Source organism: Abrus precatorius, unplaced genomic scaffold (assembly GCF_003935025.1).
Source record: "Abrus precatorius isolate BTA unplaced genomic scaffold, Abrus_2018 Scaffold8, whole genome shotgun sequence".
Taxonomy (NCBI): Eukaryota; Viridiplantae; Streptophyta; class Magnoliopsida; order Fabales; family Fabaceae; genus Abrus; species Abrus precatorius.
Window position 1 is genome coordinate 15,888,439 of NW_020874428.1, and position 17,117 is coordinate 15,905,555.

The window sequence follows — 17,117 nt, forward strand, 5'->3', positions numbered from 1 at the left end:
AATTATACAATAAATTCATTAACATTATTTTAATTAATAAATTCATCCTTATAATATAAATTTTATTCTTAATTTTTGAACAAGAATATTTTTTTGTATTTTTTATTCTATATAAAATCATGTGACCTTTCTTGTTATTTTTTAAATTTTGATTTTAATTTTAAAATCTTAATTTGTTATATTAAATTAAAGATATCTTCCTTTTTTTAGATAAATTTAAAAACTTAAAATTATTATGATTGAAATATAAATGTAATTTTTAATTTTTATTTTCTGACTCACCATATCAATAGAAAAATTATCTTGATTTATTTAATTTATTTTGATATTTTTTTCAATATTAAAAATCTGATCCTTTTTATTTATTTTTATTTAATAAATAAAATATATATTTTTTATTAAATTTACAATGAAAATTTACTGATACAATCCAGAAATACATAATTAATCAACACTGAACAGTGACACTAACCAGCGTCCACAGGTAATTTGTATTTCTTTAGAAAATAGTAAACTAAATCCAATCATAGATTAGTCTTCAATCAACCATTAGAAACTCATTGCTTTTCAACTAACGATGCTTTTAGACAGAGTCCAACCTTGCTTGCTCCTTCTATGCGCTTCTCCTTCTTCGGTCTTAGCAATTTCAACGCAGCCATAACCACTCACCAACATGGCCGATTCCAGAGTGGAAACAATTGCCAGATTAGCCCAATGGAAAATCGACAACTTCGGACCCTGTTCCTACAAAAAATCCGACCCTTTCAGGCTCGGAATTTGGAACTGGTAAGCATGCGCAAATCACGTGCCTCTACACTGGTAGTGCATTATGATTGTGCTTGAAATGTTTCTTGATTTCGCAGGTACTTGTCCATCGAGCGGAATAGGTATCTCTATATTCACCTCTTTCCAGAACCTTCAAGAGTTTCTAAGGAGCAGCCACCTGTTGCACGTTTCATTCTACGTGTCTCTAACACTGGCTCTACCCGCAGATTTTACATTTCCCCTGGTATGTTCTTTTTACCCCCTTCTCTCTCTCTCTCTCTCTGTTTTTTTTTTTTTTTTTTTTTAACATCATAATTGCGGAAGATTAAGGTTGTAGATGATATTGCGGTTGCGATTTCTGTTGTGGACTTCGATTTAAAATATTGAAGAAATGAGCTTTTAGAAGATCAATTGTAAAGATTTTTATTTTATTTTATTTTTTGGGTATAAATCTTAATATTGAGACTCTGATTGATCTTGTAAAGTTGTGTGATTTCAAGTTCTTTGGATTGATCCAAGTGTGTTTGTGATTGAAAGAGATGGAGCCTGTGGATATTGTTTGCATGATGATATGATATAACATCTGTTGGAGTCTAATTATAGGATGAGATTTTGGATTATGATTTTCATTAGTGATTAGAGATTACTGTGTGGCTATTATCAAGGAAGGGTCTTCAAAAGAGACTGGTAGGGAGTGGGGGGTTAGAATGGATTCCTTAGTTTGAAGTAAGGAGAACCACCAAGAGAAAAGAGGTGCTGAAAATTTCGATTTTTATACTGTATCAGCTTTACGGAGTATTCTAGGTGATGTTGGTATTCTTGAATGAAAGATGATATTCGTACACTCGCTGGGTGTATTCACCTAGTAAGAGATAAGAAGAGAAGAGAGAAAAGTGAATGATATGAAAAGTAATGTAATGTGATCAGAAGACAGAGAAAGAGAGAGAAATGAAGTGAAAGGTGAAAATACTCTGCTGCTGTATAAATATAACTAACTACCTTTTAATAAACTACTGCATCATCTCAGTGCTCATGTAATGCATCCTGCCACACATGACCTAGCTATGCTTCCTCTCCTTTATTCTATCTGTTTTTTTCAAGACTGTACATAGCCATCAGAATCTTTAGGCTTTCCTTTTGCACTTAGGCCTTGTTCTCCTTTTTCCAGCTTGTTCTGCTGGGTATATTAGTTTGATATTGTTTACAACATGGGACAGTGAGTGAGAAAGGTTTGGAAGGGTAATCTGGTTAATTTTGTGCTAGATAAGTTGCTATAATTCTCTTTTTATTGGGGCATGGCTTATTTTGGTAATGGAGAGTGAGCTGCTCTGGACAAAATTGTAAACAATTCCAACAAGCGAGATCAATGGCTTGAAAATCATGAAATTATTCATTGCTTGAAAATTGTTAGTTTTGGTTCTTATAAATTTTAAAATAGTCCTTCCAATCACATAGTAATAATGTGGATGCCACCTCAAAAAGATTGCTAATGTGACATTAGATGCATCCCACTTTGCCACTAAGCGGTGACATGGATCATTTTTAAACAAACAACAACAACCAACTCTTATCTTACTAAGTGAGGTCAGTTACATGCATTACACAATGCTATTGAACTCAGTCAAAAATCAAATTTTCAGAAATTTAATTAATCAAAAGGTCTCTTTAACTTCATCTAAGATTTTTTTGGATCTCCCTCAACCTCTCTTTATCCAACTAAGAGTCATGCATTCCACTCTTCTTATTGGCATCTCTAAAGGCCTTCTCTACACATGACCAAATCATTTTAGACGATTTCTAGTCATCTTTTCCACTATAAATGTTACTCTAATATTCTCTCATATATCATCACATGACATGGATCATTTTTTTAAAAAAAATTGTTAGGTCAAATTTAACATAAAAATTTGAAAGGACCAGACTCAAATGAAGACATATTTACTGGGACTATAACTATATGTAATTTTAAGGAAAAAGTTCACTTTACCCCCTTATGTGTTTGGTCATGCGTAATTTATATCTTCTCTTTTGAAAGTGTGCAACACGACACCTTATATTTACCAACATGTGCAAAAAAGTCCTTTTGTTAATGAGACGCCCCATTTCTCTGTTCTTGGACAAAAATACTCCTAAATCCCTAAACTCTCCTCTCTATGGCGGCAAGCTTCGGCATACAATAGACTCATAGGGTCGTGAGATGGAAAATCAACCTTCTTGAACAACTTTCTCTTGCATCTCTTTGGCTTTGCTTCTTAGTTGCTTACTCTCTTCCTCACCATCACCATCTATCAACCTCTTCACAACTTTCTCTACACATTCCTCAACAATCTCTTTCTTCTTACCCTGACATGGTGAAATGCACCACTCTACTATGCTTAACTCCACCCCGAAGTGGTGTACCTCAATTTTTAGCTTCTCATTATAGTATTGGTTGTTGAACCTAGGCATGAAGATTATGGGAACCCCAGCACTGATGGCTTTTACCACTGTGTTCCATCCATAGTGCGTTAGGAACCCTCCCATGGTAAGATGAAGCAAGATTTTAGGTTGTGGGGCCCATCCCTTTATGAGCATTCCTCTGTTGTCTTTCCTCATCTTTTCTTTGTAACCTTCTAGCAATCATCTGTTATTTTCTTGAGTTGTAAACAAGTTGTGGTGGAGGAGAGGGCAGAGAGAGGCTGTCAAAGATGTCAATGAAGTTAAAGTCGTTGTCGTCATTGGAGATATTGCTGGGCTCCAGGAGAATGTGGAGCGTTTAAAGGTTGTGTAACTGTGGTTACCTATGAAGCAAGAGGGTTTTGTTGTTCTTTGTCACGAAAAAGAAGATTGCTAATGTGTTTGCCACTGCGAGGGGGAATTAGGGATTTGGAGATATTTTTGTCCAAGAAATAGAAGAATTGGACGTCTGACCAACGAAAGGGTTTTTTCACACATGTAATAGAGTATCCCGTTGCACACTTTCAAAAGTCAGAGTCTAAATTATATATGACCAAACATATAGGAGGGTAAAACAAACTTTTCCTTGTCTAATGACATGTTTGGAAGAGCTTATGAAAATAATGTATAACTCCTATAAGCTTGTTTAGCTTATTTTAATAAAATTTATGGTATAACTTATCAAAATAAATTATTTTCAGTTTATTCCAATAATTTTCATGATTAAATTTGTGACATTAGTTATCATATAAAAAGAGTTCATTAAATAAGGCTTAAACTGTGTATCTAGACACACCTTAAGACTAAGTTTTATTTATTTCTGTATATATAAGCATCAGTATGTTGAGTGCAAAACACTCAAGCAATTCATAAAACTCAAAATTTATTCTCAAATGCTTTCAAGTGTTTTTGTTTGTCTTGCCCCCTAAATCCATGTTAGCAACACAAGCTTGAAGTTTACTTCCAACATTTTTGAGTCTCTGATCATCAAGGTTTTCTTTTATACCTGAATTCTAGTGTTCTGATTTTGGAATCTGCTGCATCTTCTGTTTACTGACAAGAAAAAAGGCTATATTTGCATTGCCACCTCAAACTGCAACCATGAAGATTAAAATTGCATTTACCTGTAGCAACTTCAAGATTGTATGATGAAATGCTGACACAGGTTGTGCCTTCACTTATATGTGCTTGTAATGCTCAGTTCATGAGAGGGTGCTTAGGACATGTGATGATTTTGTCTGGCCTGTGGATACTACACTAATTGGGCGTATTGTTATCGATGTTGAATTTCTTGACCTGAAGATCTGCCCTCTGAATGTGAGTTCCTAATATTTATATTTGTATGATATTAATGTAAGTAAACAATTATATAATTTATACATAAATATAATGGTGCTTGTTTTTACTCTAGATATCCATCTGTTTATAAAATGTCAGTATAAGTTACTTGCTAAGCACCAAGCAGTGCATCATGTTCTTTATCTGATCAATTGCATTCTGTCCAGGGAACCTCTGAGTTAGTATTACATTGTTTCTTCTTAAACTTTGATTGTTTCTTCTGAAAATCAGGGTGGAGAAGCTAGATCTATATGGCCATCTGATGGAAAACTGCAATCTGTTGCAGCTCAAAGCACTCTTCGATGCCTCTCTCGCATGCTTGATGATGCTATACATGCTGACCTCGCCATTATCACTACGGATGGGACCCTGAGAGCTCATAAAGCAGTTTTGTCTGCAAGTTCTCCTGTGTTCCAGGGCTTGTGTGATCATGATGGAGATGAGAAAGAGACATCTATGGTCCACATGGAAGATATGTCACAAGAATCGTGCATGTCCCTTCTGAGTTACTTGTACGGCACTATAAAACAAGAAGATTTCTGGAACCACAGGCTTGCGTTGCTTGGAGCAGCCAATAAATATGAGATTGGTGATCTGAAAGATGCCTGTGAAGAAAGCCTACTGGAAGATCTTAACTCAGGAAATGTTCTGGAGAGGCTAAACGAGGCTTGGCTTTACCAGTTGCACAAGTTAAAGAAAGGATGTTTCACATTCTTATTTGATTTTGGTAAGATACATGATGTTAGAGATGAAATAAATACCTTTTTCCGTCATGCTGACAGGGAGCTAATGCGGGAGATGTTTCAGGAAGTGCTTACAATTTGGAAATAGGTTGTGTGAAACTCTTGGCACCATTTTGTCTGGCAAATCATGGATCCTTTTGAATAATCATGTTTTTACTTTTTAGTAGTATATTATATTATGATGTATAGTAATACTAATGTGCCCCCCTCTTCAACAACCTTGCAGTTAAAATGCCAAATGAGGGTGTGCGTTATTCTGTATATATTGGCCCCAATATCACTTGTTATCCTAAAAGGAGGAGGACCAAACTATGCTAAAAGAGGGAATACATGTTTAGGAAGCTAGATGCTGCTCTTGACCAAAAAAAAAGTTAGATGCTGGTGATATCAAGGAACATGTTTAGAAAGAAGAGTAATGGACAAATGGTTTGTAAGAAAGGGGGGATATACCAAAAGATAAGAATTTTAAATTAACCAATTACTCTTGCTTCGTTGCTTCTTTTATTTACAATTATATATTTCCCTCGTTTTGGTTATAATTTAGAGTCGATGGCAAGATATTGATAAAACTATGGAGTGACGGATCTAAATATTTTGAACTTGTGAAGACAAGACATACATATACATAAATCTACAACATTAAAATTGGGGCATGAAAATTAATTATTTCGAATATTGTGAGTAATTTGTGTTTGCATATGACATCATCTTTCCCTAGAACCTTTAGCTGAAACTACTGGAACTCGTTAAATGAAGCTAAAATCTAAGATGATGAATTCTTCAAAATGGGTAGTGACATTTAGAAGATAAGGTTCAATTGATACACAATGATTTATTTCTAATAGAGCAGGCGCGGTGGAGGTTATCAACTTGTATGTGTCTTAGGAGAGGGTTAATAAAACATCATGTTTTATTTAGGATTCAACTGAACTAGACTTTTGGTATCTCAAATTTACTCCCTTGACTAAGAAGCATAGACAAAGAAAGGGAATTCACAATAAACTATAAATTTGGGATGAATTTGACATTATTAAGTGAGGGTGCTTAATTTTAAACTTAATGTGTATTTTCAAGAGTTTATCTGATGTTTCATTTTAATATATTTTCTTTCTCGCTTTTAGAAAAAGTTGTATAAACATTTAGGATTCATTAGTTCTCCAACCATTCAAACATTATAAAAATATTAATAAAATATTATCATAAAAATATTAACGAATTAATAAGTTATTATAAAAATATTAACTTCAAAAAAATTAATAACAAAATCATTGACTGAAATCATCAATGGTTATTATATATACAATTTTGTATACACAAATTTGTACTAAAAAGCAATTTTGAATTTAAAAATTAAATCATTGAATTTCACGACAGAGTCAGCAGGAACGAGATTGACTACTAATGTTGCAATGATTCAGCCACTGAAAAAAAAAAAAACCTGCATGCCTTGCGAAGAAGCCTTAAAACGGACTCTAACTGTTACAAAGCATCTCCAAACAATCAGTTATACACAACCGAATCAGTTAAAATCTCTCTCATATATAGATTTTAATTAATAAACAAAGGCAAGAAATAAAAGGCAAAACTTTAGCCGGAGAAAACGTTGTTTTATTCATGGAAAGCCACATACCAAGAGTCAAAGACGCTTGCGCGGCGTGCAGATTTCAACGCAGAAGGTGTGGCACTCACTGCATTCTCTCAAGTTATTTTCCTAACGATCGTCAGGACCAATTTATCAACGCACACAGATTATTTGGTGTTGGTAGAATCACCAATATGTTGAAGACTCTTGATCCTCAAAATAGAGATGCAGCTGCGAGCGCCATTATTTACGAATCTGACATGCGCGCCATAGATCCTGTTGGCGGTTGTCACAGAGTAATTCAACAGTTGCAGTCACAGATTGAGTCCACCGAAGCCGAACTTCACCTTGTTCGTCAAAATCTTGCTTTTTTCAAGGCTCAGGGTAGCTCTGGTAACATCATCAATGCCGCCCCTCAACCTAATCTTGAATCAATGCCACAAGAACTACAACAACAACAACACGTCAGTTATAATCCTTCACAAGAAGACATCAACATGTGGGCTTTACTGAACTCCATTCCTTTGTCCCATTTGTCTTTAGAGGATAACCAAGAATCTGTTGTCGACTCTTGGCACGATGATCAAGAGCCTGCTCTTGACTCCATGAACGAAATGAATTCGGATGCTGGATCTCATCATCAGGCTAACCAAAAGGAAAACTAAAGAAAATAATGCAAGTAATTAGTGTTATCGCCCCGTACACAACGGATTTTTATTTTTTAAAATAATTAAGTTTAGTTGTAGTTCAAAGATTTAAACTTTGGTTTTTTATTATAGTATTCAGTGTTTTTAGAGAATGTGTAGTTTTTAATGCAACGTATAGTATCTAATAATCACCCGCGAATGCATGTTATTTTAAATAGCAGTTATGCTCGGTGGATATGATATGATGACAATGTTACGTAAACGTGTCACCTGCCAATGTTTCTGAGCATAAAACATAAATATCAAATTATCATTTTTGCATTGATTAGGATTTGTTTGTGAGTATAACAATCTTTTAAAGCTTTTCTTTTTTTTATATTTTCCTGATCTTTGCAAATATGCACATACGAAGCACATGTTATGAAGTATTAGAAAGGTGGTGGTTTACGGTCTCTCTATCTGCAACTCCATTTTCCAATTCAGCCCTAAGCATTGGAATCTCATGCGCCATTTTTTCTTCACTTTCTCTTCTGTTTCAGCCACCCTCCATGTGAATCCCATTAATGCTGTTTCTCTTTCCATATCCTTCACTTCACTACTCACTTGGAATCACGAGAATCCATCTCCTCCATTTCTTTACCATCAAGAGAGTGGAAGAACAATTGATATTTTCATCGCACTTCCTTTGTCTGGTTTTTTTTAATCTATTCTTTCATTTTTTCCCCCTTAATTAAGTATATAACACTAAAGAAAAATATTCCGTTTCGATAGGCACAATTGTGCTACCTCATTTCATTAGTATACCAAAATTTAAGAGAATATTAATTATAACCTATGCAACACACCTAACTCATTGTTTATAATAATATGTCTTCCAAAATTTAATTAAGAGAATGTAATACTAATTAAAAACTCTTATAGTTATTTGAAGCCTTTATTTAATTCACATGTAAGGATTATAATTTATTATTTTACTAATGTAAGTTAAATAAAAATATTTAAATCAAAAGTATAAATTTTTTTAAAATTACACCCATGTGAAAAGATTTAGATATGTCATCTGAAGATATCATTAACTTTTTAACACATTGTTCGGAAATGACCAACTCAAAATTCTTTGACATAATCAAGCAATCCCAAGAGTCCAAACTGTTCAAGGCCATCTCATCAAGTACATGTATGATAATATTTAGATATAAAACAATAAAAATTCATTATATTATTTGGTTATAAGTTGAGATTTTTGTTGCCTGATTAATTTTTAAAAAAATTACTGAGATAAGGTTTTGCAAAAACAATATCTGACGTCAGAAATGACACATGACATTAGTGTCATTCAAAAACATAAAAAAATATTTACCTTAAATTAGGCTTTTTCTGAGGGCGACATTTGTCTTAAATTAGATTTCTTTGAGGTAGTTGTAAGCTTTTAATTTTTAAATATAAAATTTAAAATAGAACATATTCAACTAAAATAAAATTGATTATAAATTTTAAAATAAAACATATTCAGAATAAAATATAATAGAATTAACTTATATACCATTATTATCATTGCCATGACATATAAAAATATATAAAATTAAAAATTTTAAAAATATAGAATGATAACAAACAAAGTAAATGCTCACCAAATTGTTTAATTAAGATAAAACAAAAGTTAGTGAGATTTTAAGAACCAAATTATACACAACTGAATCAGTTAAGATTTCTCTCATAGATAGATTTTATTCATTTGTCTTTTTATTTTATATTAAAAAAACCCTATAACCTAGAAAATATGCTTTAATTAACAAATAAAGGAAAGAAATAAAAGACAAAGCTTTAAATAAGAAAGACGTTGTTTTATTCATGGAAAGCAACGTATCAAGAATCAATAACACATAGGTTTGCACGCATAAAGTGTGGCTCTAACTGCATTTTTGAACTTTATTTTCCTCACGTTCATCAAAACCAATTAATTAACAATAATAAAAGCTAGTAAATAAACAAAATAATAAATTTTAAAATTAATTTTAGTAACTATTTAAATTGTCATTAACATTTTTAATAAATTAAAATTTTTAGTAACAATAAAGTAAGCTTTTATCAACATGGTAATGGTCCGTAGCACTTTTATTGATGTTAGATATGACAGTAAATAATTTTTATCAATAAAATTTTAAATAGTTATTTTTATTGTTACTAAAAATTATAAAAATTATTGTTAAAAATTATTTTTGTTGTAGTTATTAGAGGTGTGATGCTCCAACGGTAGTGTTTCAGGTCTTTAGAATATGTGAAATGTGAAACAGACAGTCATCCCTGCCCTAACAATAGCTATGTTAGGTTAGTGTATATTCATATAATAAGTAAGTTTTGAAAGTGGCGTCGGCACCTCTCTTTTAAATGGCTCGGCAGAGGCAAAACATCTCCGCTGCTAGAAGATTTTTTTGAATCTCAATCTCATTTTCTCATCTACTGTTTAAATCTTAATCTCATTTTCACATTTTATCATTCTTTGTTTGAACCCCAATTTCATTTTTACATTTTTTCATCTACTATTTGAACCTCAATCTCATTTTCACATAATATATTTGAACTCTAATATTGTTTTGATTCGTTATTATTGCAAAGCTATAAGGGAAAGTAGGTGCTAAGAAAAGATGAGATTTTTACTCTTTGATAATTTGTTTATTGAATACCTAATTTATAGTTTTGATTTGTTATTATTGCAAAGCTACAAGGTAAAGTAGGTCCTAAGAAAAGGTGAGATTTTTACTCTTTGATAATTTGTTTATCGAATCCCTAATTTATAGTTTTGATTACATGCAAAAGTTGATTGTGTTTACAAAGTTCCTAATGCATAGGTTGTAACATCCTCAATTTCGTATAGAAGTAAATAAATGAATAAATTTTTATAATAAAGGAGAAAAATAAGATAATTTTGTTCTATTTCATGGATTTAAGAATTGAATAAAAACAAAACTTATATTCTTTCTATGAAAATTTTATAAAATTCCACAATATTTAAAACTTCCAAAGGAATAATTTCAAGACTTTAAATTAATAAATAAAACTTAAATTTACATCCAATAAATTATTTGGTTCACATTAAATACATATAAGTTTAGAATACTACTAAGAACATTTTCAAATTATTCATTATAACAAAATTTACCCAAGTATTATAAATTATAAAATTTGTCATTTAAAAATATTTACAGAACTTGGTCAACATAAAATATACTCTGAGTAAAAATACTACAATTTCTCAAGATATTCTAGTTTCTACCGAGCAATCATCCTTCAAATCTCACTGGACTATGGTCCTAGAACGAATCAATCATCTTTATTTCTTCACTTTCATTACCTGAAAATATTAGTAAGGGTGAGTATCTCGCGCCCCATTAAATCTCTTATTGGACAGAAGAAAGGTGTATATACATACAAATATAATATTGAAAATATTTTTTAGTAGTACAATATATGTATTAGGAGTACACCTTTCAATGTACCACAACACCTGTATCCTAATAACATTCATCAATCTATCTAACTCACATATTGCGATTACATCTCTCATAATTCCTTCATCATGTCATATCATTTACTTTTATACACAAAACTCTTTCTTCATTTGAGAATAGTATAACACTTTTCATTAACAACATAATTTCACCTATTCCAACATGCATCAATTATCAACAAACATTAATATTTATAGTATCATATCCATCTAACATAAAAGGTCCTTAAACAATTTCACACCACACAGATCAATACAATGTGTCGAAGACCAGACACCTCCAAACTCAGCCCAATTGTACAATCCAACATACACACTTTCTCAGCATTAATAAGATCACCTATCCTAAAGTTTAATATCACTTATTCATACATAAATAATGGAAAAATCTTAAAAATTCCTCAGAAGCTTAGTTACTCATCTTTTTAATATAAAATTCTATTTAAATGATCTTTGGATTAAATTGTTGGTTCCTCGTACCCAAAATTTCAATTTTAATAATACAATATAGAGAATCATTGGAGTTCTATTACCCACAATGAAATACCAAAGTTAGGGTTCAAAAGGGGGTTTTCACACAGGAAATTTGTTTTCTACACTATGATTTTACTGAAAACCTTATAGTTTTGCTACTTAGAATCAAATAGTTGAGTTTTCTATGTTAAATTGTATAAATAAGACTTAGGGTTTGAGATTAACTCCCTTTACCTGTAAATGAGTCTCTTATATCGAGTTTTTCTAGAGATCCAAGGGAGAGACACGACGTTTCGAGAGAGGATATCGCCTTGAAGGTTAAGGTTCCCTTGAGTATTGCAAACATACAACTTTATATCAAAAACTAAGAAATAAGAATGGAGTTAGAAAATCAAATTTCAAGAAACTTACTTGGATCTGAATGATTGAGCTCCTAAGCCCGGATTTGAAGGAAGATTGAAGTTTAAAGGAGGATTTTTTAGAAGGGAAGGTGAGAGATCAGAGAGAACAGAGGGGAGGTTGAGATTTTGGATTGTAAACTTTTCTAGGTTGAAGGCCCTTAAATACCCCTTAATTCACAATATTCTCACTACAACGAGAAATTCTCGCTACATTGAGCCCTCCTCTTGCTGTAGCGAAAAAACTAGACAAAATTTTCCTTTACTATCTGTCATTCTAGCTACAGCGAAAGCATCCTCGCTACAGTAAGAGAATCCTTGCTACAAGGAGAGAGCATCAAAATGCCTCATTCTGGACACTCTTTCTCGCTCCAGTGACAGACCCTGCACCAAAACTCCTATTTTTCCATACAAGGGCCACAAAATTGAGGGTGTGATAAATCTACATTTTACCATAATTTTTAGTATAGTTTTGTTAATAAATAAGTAGTAAAGTGCTAAGTAAACTTGGAAATATCATAAAAATTACATCAATATTCATAATTATGTAAATAGTTTTGACTTTTAGATTTTTAGTCCAATTCTGAACAATTTGACTTAAAATGACTTAATCCTTGTGCAGAAGCTTGAGCTGAGAATTTGAGTTGAAGATTGAAGTGAAAAAAGTAGAGGAATTAAGCTTAAAAGATGAAGAATCATTAAAAGATGAAGAATCAAGTGGTATGTGTAAGGCGTAATCACTTTGAGTACATAAAGTTAACACTTTGAAGAAGAAAATTCATGAAGACCAAGAGAGTAGCAACTTCAAGTGTTCAGAGTAGCTACGCAGTAAGAGCGTAGCCACTTCAAGCGCTGAAAGTAGCTACACATGAGGATCCTCCCATGAAGAACACTTGCGCGTAGACACTTTAACCACTTAAAGTGTCTACACAAAAATAACAGAATTTTAAATACCTCTTCTACGTGTCAACTTTGGACGATTTGAGTTCCTAATTCAGTTATAGAAGCTTCTAGAAGACCTTTTATGCTAGAATTCTCAGAAATTAATGTGTGGAAAGGAAAAAGGCATAAAAAACATTATAAATAGAAGTTAGAAGTTCAGAAAATGGGACTTTGGGTCATTTTTGTTATTTTTCACTTTGTAATTATTTTAACTTCCAAGGGAAGTCAGAGAGAGAGATTGAGAGTGACTTTCAAGCTTCTTGCTAGAGGAATCAGTGTGAAGATTGAATCTTGGAAGACGTTCTTCTACTTCTTGTCTTCTTCTCTTTTTTCTCCTTCTTCCATTGTAATGTTGTTCTAAGCCTTTTTGGTTAGGGATCTATGGATCCAGATTTGATGTTGTGATGTAATTGTGGATTGGATCTTGAGATTTTAATTGAATTGAGTATATGATTCTGTTCTAAATGCAGTTGTGAACTAATCCTTCATTCAATTGAATTTAGAGGAATTTTCATCAATGAAAATTGAGTTTATTTCTCATATCTGAATCATATGCCTAGGTTATTGAGACCTTAGGAATAAGTATTGTGATCTAGTAATCCTATAATTTTCAGAACTTAATGCAATATTTGATTAAATTTCACCTAAGGGATTAGGGAGGTTTAATTAGGTATTAGGATCAATGAGGCAAGAAATTGTCCTTTGGTTAAAGAAATGAAATTGATTATCAATCAATTAAAATTCTCAAGAGTTCAAATGTAACTATTTTCCATATAGCATTCTTAATACAAAATTCATACATTGTTTTTACAGCAAGTTTATTACCTTTTATTGTTCTTATTTCTTACTTTTACATGTTACAAACCTTTCAAATGAATTGTTTTGCTCAACTAATTGTTAAATTGTGAAGTGGTAATTGAAAATCAAATCTTGTGGACGATACTTGGGGCTCATATTGATTTTCAAAATTTATTACTTACTACAACTACCTAATGCACTTGCTAGTTAGTATCTCTCTCAAATTTTACTATGATTGTGTTTTGATTCTTTTTTTGTTCTCATTGCAAGTTTGTATGATAAGACTTGAAGAAATGGAGAAGTCTTTAACTGGTCAATAGTAAAGGTATTTTTTTTACATCTAATATTTTGGTATAATCCTATCTTATATAGTGTTTCATTGACATTTTGAATTTATAATTGCAAAAATGCTACTAGTGTTTTGTTCTGCCTCTAAATATTAAGATGTGCTTACGATTGGTGGCCACCTCATGACAATATTTTATTTCAACTTCAAATTTAATTTTTGAGACTGTTGCTCTGCTTTGAATCTTTGGTGATCATTGCTTCCATGTGAAAATTTTCCATGCTTTAATGTGAAATGTTTTCATTTTCCATGTGAAAAGCCCATTTGGTTCAACTCTAACCCTAGCTCATGTGGGTCAGGGCCAAAAAGTCTATCAAATTATAAGTCTTATGGGTTAAAAAGTCCTACAATCAAATAATTTTTTACGAATTATTATTTTTAACTCTTTTATATCATGCAACTTTTGCTTAAATAACTGCAATAAAATATTTTTGGTACAATATAGCCCGCATGAATAGTGATGTGGGTAGTTGGGTGAATGAGAAACAGAGTGAAGAGCAATTGTACAGCTTCCAAACTATTAGCCATGGCTAAGAAACAAAGCTATCTTTTCTTTATCTTCATCTCTTTCATGCTTTTTTGTGCCTTTCTTCCTATTTTTGCTCTTTTTCCTTCTTTGCAACTCACTTTCCCCTTCATTCTCATCATAATAAGGTATCTTCATTCTCCACTTCCTGAATTTAGCTTATGTCTTCAATTTTAAGATAGGTTTCTTTCATCTTTAAATAGGTTTTAGTTTCTTTTATGTTGCCATTTTATGCACATAGTAGAACAAGAAAATGGAGTGACCTATCACCACTTCTTGTTATCTTTCTCATAAGAACAACACAGACTGATAAATGAAGTTTGGCCCATTATTCTTTGAGACATCATGAGATATTTATTTTGTGTAAGTTACATGCTTCATTATGGCAATATGGTTATTACTTCTAATTTACAATACTGGGAAGATAGACTATTAAAAGCCAAGGCGTTGGGCTTGAACACCATTCAAACATATGGTACTTGGAATCTACATGAACTAGAACTAGGAAAGCTTGTATTTGAGGGTATTGCAAGCATTGAATCATTTCTCAACCTTTATCACAAACTTGGTCTCCTTGTTATGGTTTGACCAGGACTATATATGTTAGATTATTTTAATAATCTTATTATAATGACCTATGTAACTTATAGCATGACTCTAATTAATAATTCAATGTAATGGTGGTTAAATATAAAATATACAAAGCGGTTACCAACTAGAGGTTAAAGGATTCACTATTACTGGGACTATTACTTTCACGGTCATGGTAATCGCAAGAAAGAAACTTTCTCTCAACCATTGAAAAGGAGCTAAAAGAGGCAGGAAAAGTTAGAGAAAATACCAAGGGCTCAACAACATCAAAGAACAATGGATTTAAGTTAATGCTCTCTAAACTCTTGATTGTGTAAAAACTATATATTGTTATGAGAACCATGTAATTCAAGATCAATGAGAATAGTAATTTCATAATAGTTACATCAAAGATAGAAATTACATAATAAATTAAAATCTAACAGTTGGTATCAGAGCCTTTGGTTATGAATTTTGTGATTCCATGTGAAAGATTGGTTCTCTGTTAAAGTTTTTTCCTAAATTAAATGAATCCTAAGAATTTTGATAATTAAGGTTAGCCAATAATTATGATTATATGATGGATTGCCATTATTTTTATGTTGAATGATTGTTTAGGATTCAATAATTAAAAACCCTAAGGTTTTGGAAGTTGGAAATGTTAGGTTTTGAATCTTTAATGTAAGCACACATTTGTGAAATTTGGTCAGGGAGAAGGGCATTTTATCAAGGAGCAGGGTCATGCATTAGGGAGAAGAGCCACACATTAGGATCAAGCATGTCCATGCTTCAACAAAACACAGCCAATAATTATGACTATATGATGGATTGCCATTATTTTGATGTTGAATGATTATTTAGGATTCAATAATTAAAAATCATAAGATTTTGGAAGCTAGAAATGTTAGGTTTTGAATCTGTAATGTAAGCACACATTTGTGAAGTCTGGTCAGAGAGCAAGGCCATGCATCAAGGAAAAGGGTCACGCATCAAGAACAAGCACGACTATGCTTCAATGAAACACAACCATGCATCAGGAAGCACGACCATGCATTAGAAATAAGCATGGCTATACTTCAACAAAGCATGACCATACATAAAGTAAAAGCATGACAGTGCATAGTGACTTCACGGCAAAATAAAAAATAGAATTCATAAAACTAATAGATAATTTTAGAATTACATCAAATTATATTTTACTCATCAGAGTGATTAAAATTCTCAAATTAATTAATTCTGAATTATATGATCATAGTGAGAACTTCACAATTTAATGCTTAATGTATGGGTAGCTTGTTAGTCACCAAAGTGGCCTGACTTTAAAAGTTTGTTTAAGCATTTAATTATGTGTTGTAAATTGTTCAAAATTATTTGATGTTATATGGTAACATAAAGAGTGAACAATTTAGCTCATTAATTATAACGCTAGGAGATCACTCAAAGGTGGATCATTGTATATGATTAATTATTATGTTACTCTTAACCAACACTTTGCTTGAGGACAAGCAAACAGATAAGTATGAGAGAGTTGATAAGTCTGTAATTAGGCCCTCTTTTACAGTCCATATATTCATATTTGACCTTTATTTTATTTAGGTTTTACACTAATTTATATATTAATTGTGCAATTTGGTATAAAGAGGCCGCAAGTGGATTTTGGGTGCATTCTAGTCCCAAATTGATGGAAGATTAGAGCTTTGGAGCAGTCAGTACGCCCAGACCCATTCAATAAGCACGGGGGTGCTTTAAGCCCATGCACGGTCGTGCTTAAGGCCTTGCACGGCCGTGCTCATCTGCGGGAAGCCCATTAATAAAGAGTTTTTAGGGTTTTCAAATCCTATAAAAGGGAAGATCTCAGACATCATAAAGGAAATATTTTTACATCTAGTCTTTGGCTTTCGGATACACCTCTCGTCTCTTTTCTCTTGCACGAGATCCTTGGCACATGCATGGCGAGACTTGGAACTTCAAGCGACCGTACTTGAAGACTGGGAACTCATCACACTCTAGTTTTGCTATTTCTTTTCTTTATGGCTTTGTTTAT

General features: G+C 32.2%; 2 protein-coding genes across 2 annotated transcripts; both read left to right on the forward strand.

Annotated features, from left to right (window-relative positions):
• Window positions 1–579: 579 nt before the first annotated feature.
• On the forward strand, window positions 580–5,546 carry LOC113847418 (BTB/POZ domain-containing protein At1g21780-like). The gene is made up of 4 exons (XM_027476518.1): window positions 580–786; window positions 864–1,009; window positions 4,403–4,518; window positions 4,771–5,546. Exons 1-4 carry the CDS (start codon window positions 674–676, stop codon window positions 5,368–5,370), a joined length of 975 nt encoding a protein of 324 aa, XP_027332319.1. The 5' UTR covers window positions 580–673; the 3' UTR covers window positions 5,371–5,546.
• Window positions 5,547–6,896: 1,350 nt separating this feature from the next.
• LOC113874307 (LOB domain-containing protein 22-like) lies at window positions 6,897–7,529 on the forward strand. The gene has a single exon (XM_027512542.1). The coding sequence runs from the start codon at window positions 6,897–6,899 to the stop codon at window positions 7,527–7,529; it is 633 nt and encodes a 210-aa protein (XP_027368343.1).
• The last annotated feature ends 9,588 nt before the right edge of the window (window positions 7,530–17,117 follow it).